General features: G+C 38.1%; 1 protein-coding gene across 1 annotated transcript in view; it reads left to right on the top strand.

The window, feature by feature from the left end:
* LOC126299332 (uncharacterized) overlaps positions 1-22610 on the top strand; it is a 793355-nt gene that overhangs the window by 546954 nt on the left and 223791 nt on the right. Inside the window, exons 51-52 of the mRNA XM_049991162.1 lie at positions 12564-12745; positions 21324-21474. Of these exons, the coding sequence (XP_049847119.1) occupies positions 12564-12745; positions 21324-21474 (333 nt within the window). The remainder of the gene's footprint in view (positions 1-12563; positions 12746-21323; positions 21475-22610) is intronic.

Consider the following 22610-nt stretch of genomic DNA (forward strand, 5'->3'; position numbering starts at 1 on the left):
GATGTTAAATCAATAGCCTACCATTCCCCCATGACTTATGAAATTTTTTTTTCCACTTTGGGGAAAAATAAAAATGCTGAAAAACAGTATCTTTATGGTAATACCTACAAATCCTTGTATAATTTATTTGTGCTAGACATATACATATTCATAAAGAGGAAGTATGGAAGGTTAAGCTGCTATACTGCCTAAAGAGGATAAGTAGATTAGTAAATTTATTATAAAATTGTAAATTGTAACACATTTCCTCAGGATCTAGGTATTAGCTGGATTGCCGACCCATTAGGCTCCAATGTGGTAAAATGGAACACCTTAAGATTACCACATAATGGAGCTACACTTAACACAGACTATCTATGATGCAGCCTAGTGGCCAGTATGATCAAAATTTAACATAAAAATTTCTTTGTTTTAATACTGTGGAGCAGGCCCTCTTGTAAGTGTAAAATACATAGACATAATTATGTCATATGAGCTGACTGTTTCATTGGACAGCTGATATGAATTAAGTCAAGATTCACCTCTCAAACCCAATGCTTCCTCTTGACAAATTACCTGTGGCACCCACTCAAAAATGTGGCACTTCAGTTGACAAAATCATTAAGAATTAAGAATGGCTGACAGAATGTTGACAGTTTGAAGCAAGTTTAGTTTTGGAGAGAGCCGATTTCTTGCATATTTCATTTACTCCAAACTGGGACACATAAACATTTTTGCTACTTGTCACTACCTGAGAATTCTTGAGATACCGAGCAGGAGAAAGCCTGGTACAGATATCTTTACTTGTTAAGATACTTTTGTGATGTAAAAGATGTTTTATGATCCATAGCCTCTGAGAGATATTTGCAGACTCATGATTTCATAACAAGGTCATGCAATGACTGAGAATTTTAATAGAAAATTCTGACCTCACCTGCTACCGAAAGTGATGTTTTAATATAAATAAGCTGTGAGGACAGCAGATACGCTGGACTTTGCAGCAGGTCTTGATTTTATGAACTTTCAGTATGCTGTATGTAGGTTGTGTCTAGCATAGAATCAATGTGTTTGACCTCAAGAACCCTGTGCTAACTTTTGCGGGCCATGAAAAAATGCTCAAATTGTGCTGCTTTTTTCTCCATATTTTTTTTCCTGTGACAAGAAGCCTTCAGCCCTTTGTTATAGAGCATGGATACTGCATAAATACCAAGATACAGAGCTTCAAAGGAATGACAAAATTCTTGAAAAAGTGTGTGTGTGTGTGTGTGTGTGAGAGTGAGTCAGACACAGACAGACAGACAGACGGAGAGAGAGATAGACAGAGAGACATGTTTCAGCCTTGTAATTTTGATTGTTGTACATTTTTAAAAGTATAATGACATGATGGAAGGTGCCTCTAATGATCAACACTAACCATACTTACCATTGAGAACCCACATCCCCTTCCCTCTCTCTAACCCTGTTCTCAATAGGATGTTCATTTTGCTAAGGCTGCATAAAAATGGCAAGAAACTCTTGTTTCTCATGGTAGGTGCTTCTAAATGTCAAAATTTAGTAACCCCGAAAGCACCCCTCTGCCTCTACTTATATAATTTCATTTCTTACCAGTTAAGTGTACTATATTTAAAAAATGAAAGCTACTGTTAATGGAAAAAGTAAAATATAACACAATACAGATTCACCCAAAGAAGTTAATGCCTTGAGCCCTATGTGGCTAATCAAATTGAGTCTTATAGTGTCACAAGAAGACTTTCCCCTGCTTCAGAAATTTGATGTGCCGTTACACCTGGCTGCTTGAAAATGCAGATGGGGTAAAAGTCAGACAGGGAAGTGTTTTCCATGTAAAGGGTGCTAACATTCTTCTTCAGTTTCCCAAAGGGGACTGAGGTAGTGCCACAGTTGCTTGCTGTGTGAAATGAAAGAACAACCAGAGGATTAAATTTTTATGATGTCGATGCATACAGAATACTGAAAGAATATCCCACCCACTCTTCAGGAAACAGATGTAATTTTGTAAGAGGTTAGTGTTGTCAGCAATATAAGGATACCAATGTCATCTTATGGATCATCTATTGTCTGCTTAATCACAATGCTCTTTGCAGCCATTTCAGCCATCGAAATGAGCTTGCTTTTGGTAGTTTCATCTGATACACATAATTCTTGTGACACTGTAATGGATTAGTGCAGTAAAGCATGCTACTTTGGTTCTTTGAAACAGATGTCACTAGGATATCCATCAGAAACTACTGTGATATTATATCCACAGTGTTTTTGCACACTGATTTGAACATAGCTGTTGAGTCATATACAACAGTATGTAAAAGGTATCCACCAGCAATTATCGCACATTTCGTCCTTGGGCATACTGTTCTCAGTCAACACATACATTGGAGAAGGTGCCATTTCAAATCTCAACAATTCTCTCAGGTTGCCATCAGACTCATTGGAAGAGAGTAAGGGGAAGGACTTCTCTATCTGGAATTTTTAGACACGTCAGAATGAAGTTAGAGCAGGGCCAGTTTAAGAAAATATTTCCACACTCTTGGTAAGACCTTTAAAAATAAATTTCAATCTAGTTTGTGTGTAAATGGATTGATTTTACCACTAATTACGACAAATATTGTTTTTTGCCATAAAGGTGCCTCTAGCACTCCTGTCTGCTTGGCACTCCAAGTGATCACTTATGTAGCTTGGCTCTTAAATTGATCCTGGAATAAAGTATCAACCTTATTATTATGTTTGAACTTCACATCTTCCAAATATTCACATCATTTTCTTCATTCTGTTGATGCCAATTTCTTGTGGTAAATAACAGGTCACCGTTTTGTAATCACTTGTTCCTGTGCTAAGTTACATTACCCCCGTAGTCTCTAGGGACTGTGTATGTTCTGGAAACCCTGGTTGCATATCTACATGTTGTTCAGATGTTCCTGAAAATACCTCAGTGAACATCTCTATTTGTTTGCAGAAATATTGGAGACAGAGTATACCCAAAGTCCATCAAGACATTCACTATCCTTTATGGAGCAGCCATAAGATAGCCCTCTATAGCTCTTCACTGTCATCATTAGGACCTGCTTCTGGTCATGTCTGATCAGATGAAGGACCAGAATTTTTTAGAATGATGTATATTGAAGTAGCCTTCAGTAATGAGTTTGTATAATTCCAAGGTATCTTTGTTGCCCTTCTTCCTTATTATGTCCTGGTAGTACAGTAGTGCAGTCTTAGCATAGATCAAGTGACCTACTGCATGGAAGTATTGTATCATTTCCTTTACACATTCTATATGCAGGTTCCAATCGCACACATACTCAACTTTAATGAAATTGTTCATTAAAGTACACATGCCAAGGTACTGAAACCACATCACAGCAGAAAGACCATAATGCTGTGTGAAGAAATCCTTTTTTTCAACAATAGCTCATGCACAGTGGGGGGTGGTGATGGGATGGTGGAAGGTACCAACTCCTTCAGGTTCTCAAAGACACCACCTCACCTGGCCACCCAACACTCCATATCAATACAGAAACAATTGTCCCATTGATAGGGACAGATGGAGGATTTGGGGGATGGGGCGGGGAGGGTGTCAGCTTCTTGGCAGTATTATGTTGACCATTAGGGGACATGTACAATTATGCTTTTAAAATGTTGTAAAATTCAAGTTGTCTATATCTCCACTCCACACGTCACCTTGCAATATCTCGGAGGGTACTTTATGTACCACTGGTACTTTCCCCCTTTCCTGTTCCAGCTGTGAATAGCTGGGAAGAACAGTTGCCAGTTATCCTCAGTGTCAGCTCAAATTTCTCTGATTTTATTCACATGATCTATTCACAAGATATAGCACTTTTAACAATAAATGACAACTGGATTCATAATGCCTCTCTTGCAATGTCTGCCATAGTAGTTGTTTGATCACCTTTGTGATGCTTTTTTCTTTACTACATGATCGTTTAATGAAACACAATGCTCTTCTTTGGATCTCTTCTATGTGGTGTATCAGTCATTCTGGTACAAATCCCATTTTGATAAGCAAAATCCAAGTACATGTCAAATAAGTGTTTTTAAAAGCTGCTTGCTTTCTTGGTGGACTACATTTACTGAGGATTCATCCAATGAATCTCAGTTTGGTACCTGCCTTGCTCACAGTTATTTTTATATGGTCATCCCACTTCAAATCACTCCATATGCATGCACCTAGGTATTTTATGGAAGTAACTGCTTCCAGTGACTTTTCTACAATTGTGTGATGCAATTGGGTTTTCACAATATGTTACATTTCTTTATGTTTAGGCTCAATTGCCACTTGCTGCATCAAGTGTCATTCCTCTGTGGTCTCCTTGCATGTCACTATGATTTTCTGACCGTACAACTCCTCTGCATACAGCAGCATCATCCACAAAAAGCCTTATGGAACTTCTGATGTATGTTTTGTAGTGGAAAGTAATGGTCCTATAATACTCCCCTGTGGCACATTCAAAGTTACCTTTACATATAAAGCCTTATTTTTGTTTATAATGACAGTTCGTTTTCTGTTTGTGAGAAACTCTCCAATCCTGTTACACACTGGATCTGATATTCCATATGCCTGTATTTTATTCATTAGCCAACAGCGCATATCTGTTCAAATACCTTCTGGAAGTCAAGGAACAGGGCACCTATCTGGACAGCTGTTTCTACTGATTTCTGGGTTTTGTGGGTTAACAAAGTGAGTTATGTTTCACATGATCATTGATTCCAGGACACATATTGTTTCCTACAGAGGAGATTTTTGGCCTCCTTTAATGTCATAATATGTGAGTATAAGTCGTGTTCCAAAGTTGTACAGCTGACTGACATCAGAGGTATAGGCTTATAGTTCTGCGTGTCTGTTCGATGACCCTTCTTGAAAATGGGAATGACCTGTTCTTTTTTTTCCAATCGTATGGAGTACTTTATGCCTCCCAAAATCTATGGTACAGTACTACTAGAAGAAGGACAAATTCTTTCACATACTCTAGTAAATTCGTATTAGTATTGTATTATGTCCAGTGGCTTTCCTTCTGTTGAGTGATTTCAGTTGCTTTCCTATTACATGGTCACATATTTTGAAATCATCCATTGTGTCATTTGTGCAATGATTTAAAAGAGGTGCCACAGTGGGATCTTCCGTTGTGAAACAGTTTTGGAAGATGATATTTAGTATTTTTGCTTTTTCTGTGTCATACTCCATTTCATTGCCATTATGGTCACAGAGTGTCTAAACAGATGGCTTTGGTCCTCTTACTGATGTAACACAAGACCAAAGCATCTAAAGATATTCTGTCAAGTCAGTAGGCAGAATTCTTCTTTAAAATCCTCATAATGCTTCATATGTTCCTCTTTTTATGCTAATTATGGCTTCACTTTTGTTTTGTTTGTTTGTTTGTGATGTTTTAGCTAAATTTAAATTTGCAGTGAAGCTCTCTCTCTTTGCTTTTGTAGCAGTTTTCTAACATGGCTGTTGAACCACAGCAGGTTTTTTTCCATCTCTAACAACTTTTCTTGCCACATACCTCTCTAAAGTGTATTGTACAACAGTCTTGAACTTTGTCCATTTATACTCAGCACAGTTACTGTTGTAGATGAAATTTTCATCCTGACAGCTAATACCAAAATGTGCAATTTTGCAAATTATGTGATGTAAAAAGACTTTTCAGCCCTGAAAATTGTGGGAATTTAATATTCTACAAGAAAGGTGTAAGTGCTTTTGTCATACAATGCAGGAGGCATAAGACGTAAACCAAATACTCAAGAAAGTGCCAGCATTTTGAAGTTTTTCTCTTCTTCCCAACTTAGGATGGACTTCTGAGGTTGAGAACTTGGATTCTTCACTACACACAGCCTACCACACAACATACTAAAAGTTCATGAAGTTCAGACCTTTTGTAAAGTATTTGGTTCGAGTACATCCACAAATGGCAAAAAGCATTGTACTGGAATGTTCTGTAGCTTTATATATACCATATTTGTTCTGGCCAGAGGCAGTTCGCTCCATGCTCTTGTATGTGCAAGTGCTGAATAAACCTTTGTTAAGTTAAGTAAGTGTTCATCATTCATCTACTTACACCTTCCTCTATGTGACAAACTGCAACACAGTTTATGACTGTGTTAGCTGAAGCAGTAATGAAGGAATATTTATGGGATCATAATTGTGAAACAACTATGGAACAGTTCAATATAATTTTATTTATGGTTGGCACACTTTGCACATAGACACACACACTTAAGGGTTAACTAAAAATACTCACCTTATAGACTTTTTGGATCATAAGCTGATTAATATTCATGCTTATGGGGTATGATGTCTAGCATCCCATAAAAACTTTCCTTACATTGTGCTTTCTTTAACCTCTTTGTCTCTTTTTGAGTGGCTATAACACCAGGGACAAAGTCTTTCTCTTCAGGTAACATGACACTGTACCATACATCATTGCTGAGTCAGTAATGGAAACAAAAATATGCAGTTACAGGCATTATGGTGAGGTTATGCAGTTATTAGGAATTATTAATTAACACAAGACAAATTAGTTTCCTCATGTGTATTCTCTGTATCATATACAGCCTGACAGTTACTGAACTATATGAAAGAAATCTAAATTAGTTACAAACTACAGTGTTCACACACTTTATTCAACATGTAAACATCACTACAGATATTCTGATTTAGGGTATGACATGTTCAATATGCCATCATTGGCGATGATGTGGTGCAAACAAATAGTGAAATTCTGCCTGACCCACTGAAGTGTCAGAACATCAATGCTGACGATTACCTCCTGAATGGCTGTTTTCAGCTCAGCAATGGTTTTGGGGTTATTGCTGTACACCTTGTGTCTAATATAACACCACAAAAAAGAGTTACAAGTGTTCAGATCTGGAGAATATGGTGGCCAATGTAGGCCCATGCCAGTGGCCTCTGGGTATCTCAGAGCCATAATGCGGTCCCCAAAGTGCTCCACCAGGACAATCAAATACTATCCTGTTTTGGTGGTGTCGAGCTCCATCTTGCATGGAACACATCTTGTAGAAAACAGGGACACTTTTGGAAATGAGTATGAAATCATCTTCCAAAACATTCACGTAACATTTGGTAGTCCCTGTGCCATTCAGGAACACTGCACTGATTATTCCATGACTAGACATTGTACACGACACAGTCAACTGTTGAGGGTAAAGAGACCACTCGATCATGAAATGCAGATTCTCAGTCCACCAAATATGCCAATTTTGCGTATTGATGCAACCATCCAAATGAAGATGGGCTTTGTCGCTAGAGCACGGTATGCATGTGCATACTAATTCGCATCATGCCCCATGGCCAACCATGATGTTTGAACATCCTAACACAAACTGTTCAGAAGCTATGATGATTTTATTTAATAAAGTTCAATAATTGCCACTCTGTACATTAACACACATTCTAGAACAGAAGTACATTGCAGCTGAGATAGCAGTAACAGAGTAGTAGTAGTAATAGTAGTAGTAGTAGTTTTATTCTCACTTAGATCACTTTTCCAAGGATATTGGACATGTTTTGATATTAAAATTTAAGAATAATTAAAATGAAGTAATTCTCATAGACATTTACATACTTACAGATGTAGTATGACAAAGATGGGTAGTCAGTTAGGGAAGCCATGGAAAACATATATCAAGATGGGTGGATGAAGGCTCCAATCTTCATCCTCCTGAATACAAGGCCGCTCTATTTGAAACTGTGATGCCTAATTTGGTTTATCCATAGTGTATTATGCTGTTTTACACAGTTATTTAATAATGTAAAAGACTAATACTGCATTATTCATTCATTTCTCACTCCTTGTCGCTTCACACTCTACACGTACCATACACACATTGTTTCATAACCCTACACATATCATCAGCTGATGCCAGGACCTTTTTGTGGACTGCAACTTATCATTTGCTAGCCTGATGAACTGAGTCAACATCCCTATGTAATGAGTGAAATGTTGAGCTCAGAAGGAGAGTAAGATGTTAGTATTATACTTAGCTATGGTTGTAAATTTTTTCAGAAAAGAAAAAAGGGAGGGAAAAATAGTGAGAAAGTGTTATGAGGAATGTTGGGTATTATTATTATTATTATTATTATTGTTATTGTTATTTATATCTGTTAAATTTTTTAAGGAAACTGCTATACTGTGTTATCTACGTAATCCTTCAATGTATGGCATGTACTGCTTAACAGGTACTTTTTAATTGCCTTTTTAAATACCTTTGTTTTAGAAATTTCTTTTATTAAATGAAACAACAAGTTCACTGTTACCAGACACCGTTTTATTTATTTCCATGATGCGTTTCGAAGGTTTAAACCTCTATCATCAGGTGGATTTACATTAGTAAGTATTATATTTATGTGTGTGTTGTGTTACGATTTTTGGAGGAACTTGTGACACTGCCTAGTGGAGAAACAAGACACTATTTCAGAATATGGTTTAGGATTACTTTTGACAAAAAGATTGAACTGATATCTAATGGTAAACATTAAATAAGTAAACTACAGTACCTTCAGTGGTCACCGGTTCCTTTTGCTGTCGTAACACATCACATGTATACTGCCACATTTGTAAACAAATATGGCATAAGGAATCAGCTGGCTGTAAGGATCGTATAGCAGAAGAGAAGACATAATCGCCAAGTGCAAAGAGTATACATCGTAACAACATTATTACAGAATAATTGCTTTAAGCATTTGGCGGTGTTTGTTTTGAGGTGTCAAATATATGTGTGTACTTCAGGTGGTATATAAATCCAATTCTGACAAGCTAAAACCGCCAAACATTCGTACTTGTTTATACAATCAGGTGAAATGTTAAAATGGCTTAAACTTCATACTTGTTGATAACAATTAGGTGAAATGTTACAGACTTAAATTACAATGATCATATTGGCTACAACAGTAAAGTCATACATACATTACACTCTTTGATTGGGATTAATAAACAGATGTGAAGTGAGGGGCTGGAGGCAGAAGGAGAGGTAGAGAGAGAGAGAGAGAGAGAGAGAGAGAGAGAGAGAGAGAGAGAGAGGGCTGACAAGGGGTACAAGCTGTTGGTGTGATGAATTATCTGTGAATGAGGTCAATCTCTTGTACTCTTGGTAGCTGTCAATATTTATGGTAAATATTAGGTGTTTGTGTGTGTGTGTGTGTGTGTGTGTGTGTGTGTGTGTGTGTGTGTGTGTGTGTGTGTGTGTATGTGTGTGTGTGTGTGTGTGTGTGTGTGTGTGTGTGCATTTTTAAGTGTGTAGGCAGTTGCTGAAAACAATAGCATATTTCAGTTGATCAGGGAAAATGCCCTGTTCCGGAGAGCTATTACACAGGTGGCTTAGAATCTTACTTATCTGTTGAGAACAAGCTTTCAGTATTTCGCTGGAAATGCCATCAATTCCATGTGAGTTTTTGTTTTTAAGCAAGTTTATTATTGTCCTAGTTTCAGAGGGAGAAGTGAGTGAGATTTCAATTGTTTCAAATTGCATAGGTATGGCCTCTTCCATTAACAGCCTAGCATCCTCTAATGAACACCTGGATCCTACTATATCCACAACATTTAGAAAATGATTATTAAAAATATTTTCAGCTTCTGACTTTTTGTTCATAAAGTTTTCATTCAATTTGATGGTAATACTGTCTTCCTGTGCTCTTGGTTGGCCTGTTTCTCTTTTAATAATATTCCAAATTGTTTTAATTTTATTATCAGAGTTGCTGATTTCAGACATGATACACATACTTCTGGATTTTTTAATAACTTTTCTTAATATAGCACAGTGTGTAACTAAATGGCACTGTCCATTAAACACTGATGATAGGAGTCTAAGGGAATAACATTGTGCTTGCAAGTATGTTTGTGTGTTCACACTATTTCAACTGAAGGTCAATATTCATTGCTACAAATTTTGCATTTGTTTATGTAGAGGCACCATCTACGTTTAATTTAACATTGTCATTATTTCTTATCAAACTGGAATTCCTGGTATTAGTTTTGTTTATGTTCAATGTCTCCTTATTGGTTATTGACCAACTGTAAACTTCATTGTGAGTTTCATTTGCTTTCTCTGCAAGGACTTCTCTTGTTTTCTCAGTGACTATAATATTGCTGTTGTCAGAGTTTTTCTGCATGACTAATAGTACCGATACTGAGAAAGTCATTGGTGTATATCACGAACAGCATTAGTCCTTACATGCTACCATGAGGAACTCCTATATTAATTTATTTTGGCTCTTATAAGTGTTTTGCTAAAATTATACTTATGTGAGCTATGTCTTTTCTACTCTTTGTACCATATCTGCAAAACATCATCAGAACCACTCATAAGCTACCCTCTTATTCCTAATGCCTCTAACTTATTTAGTAGAATGTTATGGTCAACAGTATAAAAAGCGTTAGTGAGATCTAAACATATACCTGTGACACACTCATGTGTGTCAAGATTGTCAAGTATCGCCTTTGTGAATTCTACTATGGCTTATTTTGTAATTGTACTGCAGTGGAAACGAAACTATGATTCAGTTAAAAGTCTTATTTACTCAAGTAAATCATTACTCTCTCTTTCATAATTAATTATTTTTGAGGATGGTGGATCCCAAACTCTTTAAAATGAAAGTTCATGCAGGAACTTCTTCCTTTCAGAGTTCAGAAAGATCACAGCTGTTGCCATCATTAACTACAGCATACCATCACAGATATTTTCACTCAAATGAGTCAATAAAATTACCATCAAGTAAATTCTACACTTGGAACACAATGCTATTCGGGCTGTGAAAATTAAATGTATTATTATGATCTACCTGAACAAAAATTTTAGATGTTAACTACTATCACTAATTGATAATGAATTCAGTGGCTGTTAGTCAGATGGGTCTTTGGCAATTCCACTGACACTGAGGTGCATCTACTGCTTCTCCAAATACTTATTGTAGCATATTTCACCTTACTATTCATTTATTTATTTTCAAATGAACTTCTTGTAAACAGTGAATATCCCATTAAACTTACTTTTTCTGGTTAATATTCTGTAAAATATATCTGTAATGTGATCCATGTTCCAGATAGTCTGATTGCAGTATTATGTCAGAAAATTATGTTATAATATTGATATACTATTTTGTAATCAATAATTTAGGTCACATAAGTCATTTATTAAAACTATGTAAAGCACATTGAAATAAAACACAAATGACACAAAGTTTGTAATAGTCACTAATCTTGTAAATTTGCCAGGACTACACCTGAAAACAATTAGTAGTAGCACAACATAAATTATGGTGATGAAAACCACTCATTGGCAAGGCTGAAATTAGTCACTCAGCTGAAATGTCTCACAGTTTGCTGGAGTAGAAATTAATAGCTATAGGTAGACAGCAGTATATTCTGATCCCAAGCAGCCCCAGTCATAAGACAGTTAAGTTCAAACAATAAATGGTGATCCACAGAGTTGTTATTAATACATTAATCGCTAACAAAACAGAAGTGAGCTGGGCCCGCTACCATTTGGTCTTAAAGCGGTTGGTTGATGGGCCCATTTGACTTTCTGGCCAGAGGTGCTGTGTTGTTCACCACTTCACCACTTGTAATTCATTGATAAGTCCACTGGAGTTATAAGATACTTTCTATTAGAACTGTTGTCACTCATGATATATCAAAATAAACTATCAATATATCACTGAAAAAATATCAATGCTTATAAAAATATTGATTGCACATTAAAAAATAACTGCCACTATAAGAGCTGTACATTTAAGTATTGGTTTATTATTAGATAGTCTGTAAACAAGCAGCCTGCTTGTCCCCCCCCCCCCCCCCCCCCCCCCATTAGGGCAAGAATTGAAAGAAACACAATACACATTCACACTTGGCAAAGCCACACATGGTAACTGCATGTAAGCGGCAGAATAAAAGGTGTCCAATGGCTCTGTCATTCACTTTCGTCACTTATCTGATTTGTTCGGAACACTTCATGTTGACTTCTCTATTTTTTACTTCTGCAAACACCAGTGAACTAGCAGTTATACTGTAAAAATTGCATGGTAAAGTTAAATGTTGCAGTTTGTGTTGGTAGTGCTGAGCGCCAATTACGTCAGCATTTGCCCTGACACATCTCCATCCACAGCAAAGACCAATCTTTTCTTTTAGATTTGTGTTCACCATTTTCAGCAACTGTTCTTGAAGGATTCTGATGTGAAGAATTGCACACTGGTTGCATAAAAAATAGTTTTTTTAATGCAACTGGTGTTATATTTCTTCAAGTATTTTTCCTGGAAAAAATATCAATATATTGATATTTTATCAACAGCCCTTCTCTCTATGTGACTGTATCCCAGTTTTCAACACATGAAAATTTCCTGAAGTTTTGTTGGGGACTAAATTAACACCAATACTGTGTCATAATTAATGATATTTATCTTCCACAATTTTCATGTGTCTAGCAGTATTTACTATACATGTTATTATTACTAATCTTTGAAATAAAAGCATTCATAATTTTAAACTTTAACTGTCTAATTATTTGTGTGACACTATATAATCAATTTTTGTTTCTTTTTGTAGGATGTTACTCTGAATGGTCACTACCTGAGTAATGAAATAGACATTATGAATGTTAACATGGACCTTGAATATTCTACAGATCCAGAGAAAAAGTTTTCAGTATCTGGCAGGTTATTAAATAACTCAGACAAGAAAAGAAGGAATTATGGGTTTGAGCTGATGACTAGCCATCCTGATACAAGGTATACCTGTATTTTGTTTGTCTTCTAGATGAAAGTAAACATAGTGGTGATTTGTAGTTTATATATGTTTAACGAAAGCTTTCTTTACATTAGTGCATTTGCATTGAGACATTTTCTGTAAACTAGCTGTAATACTTGCCTTTAATAGGTAGAGTATAACTTCTGCATCTAATATTACTAAATTGGTTGTAGATGGCTTATCCCTTGTAGCACATTAAGTAACTATTAGTTTCTTGCTAAAAATTAATTGGGTTTTTAAGTAAGTTTATAAATAACAAACAAAACACAATTGAATTAAAGTTGACTTATTGGCACATTTATTTTGATTAAATCACATGTGGGTAGTGACCAGTTTGCTTTACACTTATTTTTATATTTCTCAAATACCAGGCCAGCTAATACACTTTGTGAACTTTATTATTGGTAAGATATGCTGTATGAGACATTCTTGCTTCTTACTCGTTAATCTTCCATACATCACAGTTCCTAAGACAATTCATATAGAGAGTCACAAACACATGTAGCATAGGACTGACTTTTGCATTCACTTTGCAAAAGAGATGTTAACTGAGTGGATTCTTACTGTGAACATTTTACACAAACATGTTATAGTGATGATTGCCAACCACAAACCTTCAGACACATTATTACATGATGTAATTGTATTGAATGCTACTGCCAAGTGAGATGATACAGTGGTTAGCTCATTGTACTCACATTTGGGAGGATAAAATTTAAAATCCCCACCCAGACGTGCAGATTGAGGATTTCTGTCACCCCCTTTGTTGCTCTAGACAAATGCTGGGATCGTTAAATTGAAAAAAGTGAGGCCAATTTGCTTCTCAATCTTTACATAATCTGAGCCTGTGCTCCATCTCTAATGACCACAATGATGACAGGACATTAAATAACACTTTCTCTCCATGAACACTTGGACCAGACTACAACATTGAGATGTTAATTGACATGTGGCTAGGTACAGACATTTTACACATAATTGCAGGTACTGACAGAGATACAGTTGCTTGTTGAAAATTAGGATTTCACTGCTTGTGGCAAACCTCTAGGCCATCAAAATCTGTCCTCAGTAAAACACAGATGGAGTGTGTGCATTCCTCATTCTACAGATGGACAGCACACTCACTGTTACTAGATGCACCATGTCTATGTCCGAGTAGCAGTCATTCCTCACCAGGTGGCACTGCTCTTGCCTAAATGATTTTATATCGGTAGTAGGTTGGTGGTCATAGTATTCTGGCTGATCAGTGTAGATAATAGTGTGATAAATGGAATACTTTTTACTGTAGATGAGTGGATGGAATACAGCAGAGTGAATATACTCATTTCTTCAGCATTACTTCCATATAAGAGGTCCTTGACAGCATCCTAGCAGTTTGTGTGGTCATGAAGGCAGTGACCTACTACCTCAGCATAACTACCCTGTGTGCTAGGCTGTGGGTTTCCACTGCAGCAGAATAACAGCAGCTTGTGGGTGGCCTTACTGATGCAAGGATGGCATCAGCCTATCTGTTGGTATGCTTATGCTGGCTTCCTGGCAGCCTCCAACTGTTGGTTAGGAGCACATTCACTTGTTCTAAATCCAGGACCACCAGGGTCAATCTGAGTGTCAGAGGATAAGACCGTGGAGGTGACTAACACTTGATGGTACCAGCTCAAGAGTCGGGACCATCATATGTAACTAGCCACTCATACAACTCATAGTTAGTGGTTAGCTGAAGGTACTGTTAGGCAAATTTGAAGCTTCTCAGCCTCAAATTGCACCATCAGCTGGTGTGGAGACTGTCAAAGTGCCAGCTAAGACAGAAGCCCAGGAACCAATTCAAGTACAAGTGCTGGTAATCACTGAGCAGTGAGCATTTATAGTTGCTCCAGACAAGTATTTCATTACATGAGACCCTCACCTGTCTCATAGTTGGCTACAGATGTGCAACATTGCGCCATGACAGTTGTGTACCAGACGACTGCTGTGGCAGGCTGCTGTATTGCAGTGTACTACACCACTAATATTTTAGCAGTATTATTTCTCAATTGGCCCATCAGCATGCCCTACATGAGAAGTCTGGTCTGTGGTTGATGCCACAATGCTTCATTCCCCTGTAGAAGAATTCAGTGCACTGACTTTCAGACTGCTGCTATGTCTACATTTTTCCCCTGCTACTATGACGATTCTTCTCTAATATCCTTATTTACACTTTCTACATTGACGGTTCTTCTTCCCTGTACACTCTGTTACACAACATATGGCAACTGGCACATCCACATTTATTCAAAACTTAAGAATGACCAACTGGGTTAGTATCTAATTGACTGATGGACATAGGTTTTACAAGCAAGGACAAGGATCAAGATGGTTCCTGAGGATAAAATTCCTATTACCATGATCCATTGCTGGTACCTGCACCAGTTTTATTTAAAATGGTGGAACATCTTTCCTGCACTTGTTTTTTCCATTCTGTGCTGCTATAAGCTCATTGAGAGAACTTTGTATTGTGTTATCTAGGTTATTATTCACTTATGTTAGTTGTCTTCTGGCATTATGAGGTATTATTGGGTAAATACAGAAGATGATATGTTAGGTTCAGAGCTGTAGACCCTACATTGTTCCTGGAAGCCCAAACACTGGTTCTGTCACACTGACAGATATTTCTAGCTCTCTCCACTAACGTCTTGATAACACCCTAATTATGTTGTGGGTGGTGGTTTGAATCCCGGTGCAAATAATGGTCCATGTGCATGGGTTTGCAGTATACTGAGTGGCCCAAACTACCATTTTCGTTTCTAAAAACAAGCACACCGAGGAAATGTGATTTTCCGTCTACCTCCTCGTCCATTGTAAACTGAATTCTCAAGTTTATACTATTCAGATGTTTGTGGAACCAGCTTAGTTACTCCCTGCCATGTCTCCACAGCACAAATGTGTCATCCACCTATCGGTACCATACATTTGGTTTTTTGCTGGCAAAGGCCTGTTCTTTGAATTTCTCCATAAAGAAGTTTGCAATTACGGGACTTAGGGGGCTTCCCATAGCCACACCATCCATTTGCTCTTAAAACTGTTCATTCCACATCATTAAGTGGAACCATGGTAAACAGCGATACCACATCGAAACTGACCAATATGTCCTCCGGCTGGACCACTATGCCATTCAATCTGTTGATGAAATGTGTGGAATTCTTTATATAAGAGCCCGAACGGCCCACATGTGGTTTTAACAGTGTAGTCAAAAACTTGGCTAATGAGTAGGTGGGCGAACCAATGGGACTTAGTATCGGTCTTAATGGCACATTTTCTTTATGAATTTTGGGCAATCCATAAAGCCTCAGTGAAGAAACGTTGGGAATTGACACAGAATTCATCAACCGACCATGCCATAACAGCCCAGGTAATTATAATGGACATGATATTTCCGGCTGTGAAAGTCTACATTTTAGTATAGGCATGGATAATCAAATACGGAGATATATAAATAGGTAGAATACGGCACTGTGGTCAGCAACACTTGCACTGTGGTCAGCAACACTTATATGAGACAGCAAGTGTCTGGTACAGTTGTTAGCTTGGTTACTGCTGCTACAATAGCAGGTTATCAAGATTTAAGTGAGTTTGAACATGGAGTTATAGGCAGTGCATGAGCGATGGGACACAGCATCTCTGAGGTAACAATGATGTGGGGATTTTCCCATATGACAATTTCACAAGTGTACTGTGAATATCAGGAATCTGGTAAAATATCAAATCTTCAAAATTGCTGTGGTCAGAAAAAGATCCTGCAAGAATGGGACCAATAACAGCCAAAGAGAATCGTTCAATATGGCAGAAGTGCAACCTTTCCGCAAATCGCTGCAGATTTCAATGCTGGGCCATAAGCAAGTGTCAGCGTGTGAACCATTCAATGAAATGGTGTGGGGTGTGTGCAGCTGGGGTTATATGGGACCCTTGATACATTTACATGTGACTCTGACAGGTGATATGTTCGTAAGCATTCTGTCTGATCACTTGCATCCATTCATGCCCATTGTACATTCCGACGGACTTGAGCAATTCCAGCAGGACAGTGCGACACCTCACACATCCCCACTCTTCTCAGTTTAAACACTTTCACTGGCCCCCAGACTTCCCAGACATGAAAATTATTGAGCATATCTAGGACGCCTTGCAATGTGCTGTCCAGAAGAGATCCTTACCCGCCCGTACTCTTACAGATTTATGGATCCCTGCAGGATTCCTGGTGTCATTTCCCTCCAGCACTGCATCAGACATTAGTTGAATCCATGCCATGTCATGTTGCAGCACTTCTGCATGCTTGTGCGGCTCTACATGATATTAGGCAGGTGTACCAGTTTCTTTGGTTCTTCAGTGAAATTCTTAAGCTACCACTGGCTGTACACATTAACAGGCATCATAATTCTTTGTCGGTTGTAATCACATTGCTTACAAATTGTAGCATCACCTCAGTTAAAATTACTGATGTTAAAATATTGGAAGAAGACCACATATGAAATAAAATATATTGTATCACTATTTAAAAAGTTTTATGGAAAACTTAGAACATCCTTCAAATTTATAAAATGAATAGTGGATCAGTTTTATAATTATGGTAGTCCTGTATATAAATTAGCAGGCTGTAGTTGTTATTTTGTTTGATGTATGAATTATTTTTCTATAAATGTATTACATGTATTAAAAAAAATTATTTGACTTGCTAATTGTACATTTTAAGTCAATTAACTGCCATACCCACTTCAACAGGATGTTGTTTTATATTGTTCAAATTTTGCACAGCCTTTGTCAGTTCTAATTCATGAAATAACACCATTCATGCTGCTGGTTAAAATTTATGTTTAATGTAGATTATTTTTACCTACCAATTGTGTTCATTATATTCTCAGTGCCATATTTTTATCACTATTGTAATTGAGTATTTAGTATCCAACATTGATTTGGATGCCTCTGCAAGAAGAATTGTAGGAAAAATTGGCTGTGGCCATTATTTTTCAAATATGCCTACTCTGAATTGCCAGTAGGTGATCAGACAAACTAGTTTTAGTGACCAATATGTCATTTGTCATGTACTTTAGTAATAGTCTCACATTTGGAGTCACCAGTGCTCCTGTGTGATTTTAAAGATACGTGAGCAACTCATGCAAGGTATCCTCAACTGTTTTAATCATTTAGATGGCTTGCTTATTACCAGGATCATGCACGGGCAGCACCTACACAATCTGCAGATGTTGTTTAAGTAGCTCCAAGCCCATGGTCTGCAATTTCATATAGACTAATGTACTGTAGTTTATATGGACCAAGTGTAAAGTATATAGGACATACATTAAGTAAAGGAGGACTCATGTCCACACACGGTCATGTGGACAGTCACTAACTTATCAGCTCCTAAAAACATCAAAGGACTACAGTCATCCCTGAGCAAAATCAATTATTATGTGAAACACAACCCAGATTTCCCATCTGCTTAATCTGGTGCACAAAAAAGTGCTAAATTTGTGTGGTCAGAACCATGCCAGAGAGCGTTCTTGCAACTTAAAAGGTGCCTTAGAGCAGCCCCTAGGTTAGCAATGTTCCACCAGGCAACAATTAATGCTTGCGACTGATGTGTCAGATTGTGGGTTTGGTAAAGTGCTGCACCACAAATATTTTGATGCCACATAATAGCCCTCTACATTTGCATTTACAACATTAAATCCAGCACAGAGAAGTATTTGCAAAATAACAAAGAGGCATTGAGAAGTTTCATGTATGTCTTTATGGTACTAATTTTCACCAGATCACCAGTCACAAGCCCCATATTTTGCTATCATTTCCCCATTCAATACTTCCCAATAAGATGATGTAGTGGCTGCAGTAGTATACCTATGAGATCCATTACTGGCCACCATGTGGGACTCAAATGCAGTTGCACTTTCCCACTGGTCTTGCGGTGCAGATGCAGATTTTGACAGGCATACAGCACTATGTTCTGTCTTAGACACAAATTAGTGACACACCCCCAATGAATTACTGATTACAGCACACAAAGTAGAAACAGAAACAGGCCCTGATTGACGTATCTAAAGGGCATTTACTACAGTGTGGCTGGGATGGCTGGAGCACCAGCCTGGCTTGGCACACATATTTTTCATTATGGAACCAGCTTAACGTTACTGATGGTGATTATATGGTTAGCCACAGATGATTTTGAATGGCGGATGGTACTTCCTCCCACACTCCACCCCCACTTACTGAAGCTTCACCACAGTGCACTTTGGGGAATGTGCAGAATGGAGACAATAGCCTTGAGTTGACATTGCATAATAAATACCACCTGGAATTGACTGGCTTTCGTCCAAAATCAATCTGCCCCAGTACTGTGTTTCAACACTTGGCCACTCACTGACCACCTGTGGCAAAGAGTGCATGTTGATTTCACAAGACCAGTTTTGGGAGCAATTTGGTAGCTAGATATACATGCTCTCCCTAATGTTCCATGTATGTTTCAGAAGGGTACCACCACAGCAGCCACTGTTGGTGCCCTGTCCATCATACTTACAATAGAGGGGGTTCCTTCCACCCTGGTTTCTGGCAATGGCACTCAATTTAGGCATCTTCATTTTGGGAGTTTTTTAAATCCAACAACACTGATCACCTGGCCATCAGATCTTTCCTTCCTGCATCCCTTTCACAAGCCAAATGAATGGTCATGATATTTAAAATGCAGATGCTCAACACAATGATGATAGTCAACTCTGGGAAAGCACTCACCAGCTCCTTGCCACCTACCAGTCCACCCCTGTAAATGGATTTAGTCCAGCCTAACTTTTACATGGGAACAGACAGTGCACCCTCATCAACCTACTGTGCACAACTCAGCGGGTCCACATCCCATGTCAATGGGTATGTTACCACATGGGTTCCCAAGTCTGGGCTTGCACATTTGGCTGGCACTCCAGTTGGACATAAAGCATCAGTATTAGCAATAGGAGGTGGCAAATGTTTGAGGTTTCAGTCAGCCAGGAGCATCTGGTCAGATTTTGTAATCAGCTCTAAATGCAACAAGCCATAATCCCCCCCCCCCCCCCCCCCCGATGCCTGCCCCCCGACCCTCCCCACCCCACCGTCCATCACCCTTTTCCATCAGCCATCAACTGGGCATGACCTACCATACCAAAGACAAATCGCCTTCTAGAACTTTGACCCTCATGTTAGGCATTGACAGGGGGTTGACAATGGCCAGTTATGGGAGCCTGTGATGTCAGAACTGCATCCACCCTCTGGACCACTTCTGGCTCCCACCAACATTGGGAAACACCTAACGCACAATTGATAGAAGATGGGGCTTTTTAGACTATGGTGCCCATAGAGGCCAAACCATTGTCCCAATCTCTGCCACAGGAGCACTCTGTCTTCTGCAGACAGGACCAAACTGTGCCCTAGAACCCATTGATTGGATGTGACTGCTACAGAGAAGTCCAGTGCCCACTCCAGCTCATCATTTGGGGTAACTACCACAAAAGCCTTCAGTGGGGTTTCCAATACCTCTCCCACCATTACTTGATGAAGTATGGCACAGGTGAAGCAATTTTCTGCCCAATGTGCCAGTGGAAGTGGAGAGGGATTTAGTATCCAACTATGATATGCATTCACCACCCAGCCTCGGTATTGACATGGAAGACAGCTCAGATATACTCAGGCTCCATAATCTGGTAATAGCTTGCTCCTGCATGGCGTACCAATGCAGGTGCAACATGCTGCAACCACTGACATGAGTGTGGAGTAAATATCACATGGCTGCAGTTTGCTCCTGCATGGGATGCCACCATAGCCACATCAATACCATGGTCTAACACTTGCCAGTTAGCCTTACAATTTCTGTGATTTATGCCATTGATTAGATGAGTGATTGACATTATTATGTTTTGATCTGGATTGCTCCCTGACACTTACAATGACTTCACTAAACTATGGGCTTTGTTTTTGGGTAACTGTTAACTTCATAAACCATGCTGTCATTGACCTCAGGAACCCCCTGTTCGTTCCACTGGTCTCTGCGTTGCCACCAGCATGAGTGACCATAAATTTTGTTCTACTTATGCAGAACAGGATAGAAAGAGAACACATCTGGATTAGACTTTGTAATGAAACCAGAAGTTTTGACCAATATTTCTTCAATTTTTTAAATATTTATTATTGAAAACATCCAGATAAACTGACCTCATCATCGTACAAGTTGTGATTACACTTCAAAGAAATCCAATTGCTGGTATTTATTGTCCTATAAATAGGAAAATAACTGCCTAAACAAGGCTTCCAAGAGACAGGGTATAAAAGGTATGACATTTAGTGTATTATTAACTTTATATTTATTACTATCATAACTATTAGTACTGTGACCACAGAGTATTTCATGATGGCATGCCTGAATCGTATCTTCTCAGTTTATGAGTCATGTTTCTTCAAGTTGATGAAGTGGTGTGGCTTGAAAACTGAGGATATTTTATTGAACTATTGCTACGTATTTTCTATTATTTTCACTGTAAATTGTTTCATGTTTTATGTGTGATGCAGCCTCGATCTGAAGATGAAAGGTGGGATGTGGACTGGCGACTCCATATACAGCACTAATAATATTGTAAGTTATAGAAGATCTTACCTCCCGCTCCAGACTGGAGAACTGAAGGCAATGTACAACTCAGCCAAGAAAGAAATTCACTTAGAGGTAATTTAATACATCTTTTATTGCAAATTGAGCTCTTATTGACACTGGTTGCACTAATTTAAAGCTCAGAAGTTGTCATATGTCAAATGTAGCCTACCACATTATTAGATATTACATAACTCGCTTACTGTAAATGATGGGACTTCCAAAATTTGTGCTATACTTGGCAGTTTATTTAACCAATTACATCAGAAATTTGCTTGATTAATAATTTTTTTCTGAGACATTTTGTTGTTTGATTACAAGTAACCTGCATTTTCAGAAACACAAACAATATCAAAAGTAAGAGGTCAATCAAATACAGTAATTTTATAGCAGTCAGTGGCAAATGACTTGTCAGTGAGGAAAGTGATGAGTGTAGCCTATTACATTAAGTGAGGAAACAAACTTTTTGCTTAAATTGTGTTAATATAATACATAATTTTAAAATTAAAAAAATGAAGTAATAAATGTTAAAGGAAGATATGGTTAATGATATATGGCAAGTAAAATAAAGTAAGACACATATATGGAAACATATATTACAGCAGGGAGCATGTCCATGCCATGTAATGAAGCTTCTAATGCAAGTAGATAGTAAAACATCACAGGTGTCTGTTGACATTTTTATCAGTCATTTAGAATATTTTGTATGCACCAGACCAGGATATCACACAATCTAGTCTACAAAAAGCTTCATATGGATGATATTCTTTTGCTGCTTCAGGGCTTCCAGAAAGATATTAAGCATTCTGTGTAGAGATTCAATAAACACACACTGCCCATTCGCATTAATGGGACTATCACCTATGTTCGACATCTAAATGCAGTACCCACTCATAGAGAGCAGGTGGCAGCACTACCAGCAGAGGGTATATAGAGCATCCTGAAGGACACTGAAAACAGTGCAGTTGTCATTATAATGCGGAATCAGAATGATTTATCTGGCATCCAAAAGTGCATGATCATTGGCTTTCAGGTCAAGGGTGGAAGCATTTCTGAAACACATGAATTTGTAAACTGTTTGCATGCCACTGTATATAAAAATACTGTGCATGGCAAAATGTTACTATCCAAAACTAGGCCATAGATGACCAGTGCATGATGGCTGCGGAGATGTGCATAGATGAACAGATGTGCAATTGTTGAATAACTGA

Source organism: Schistocerca gregaria, chromosome X (assembly GCF_023897955.1).
Source record: "Schistocerca gregaria isolate iqSchGreg1 chromosome X, iqSchGreg1.2, whole genome shotgun sequence".
Lineage (NCBI taxonomy): Eukaryota > Metazoa > Arthropoda > Insecta > Orthoptera > Acrididae > Schistocerca > Schistocerca gregaria.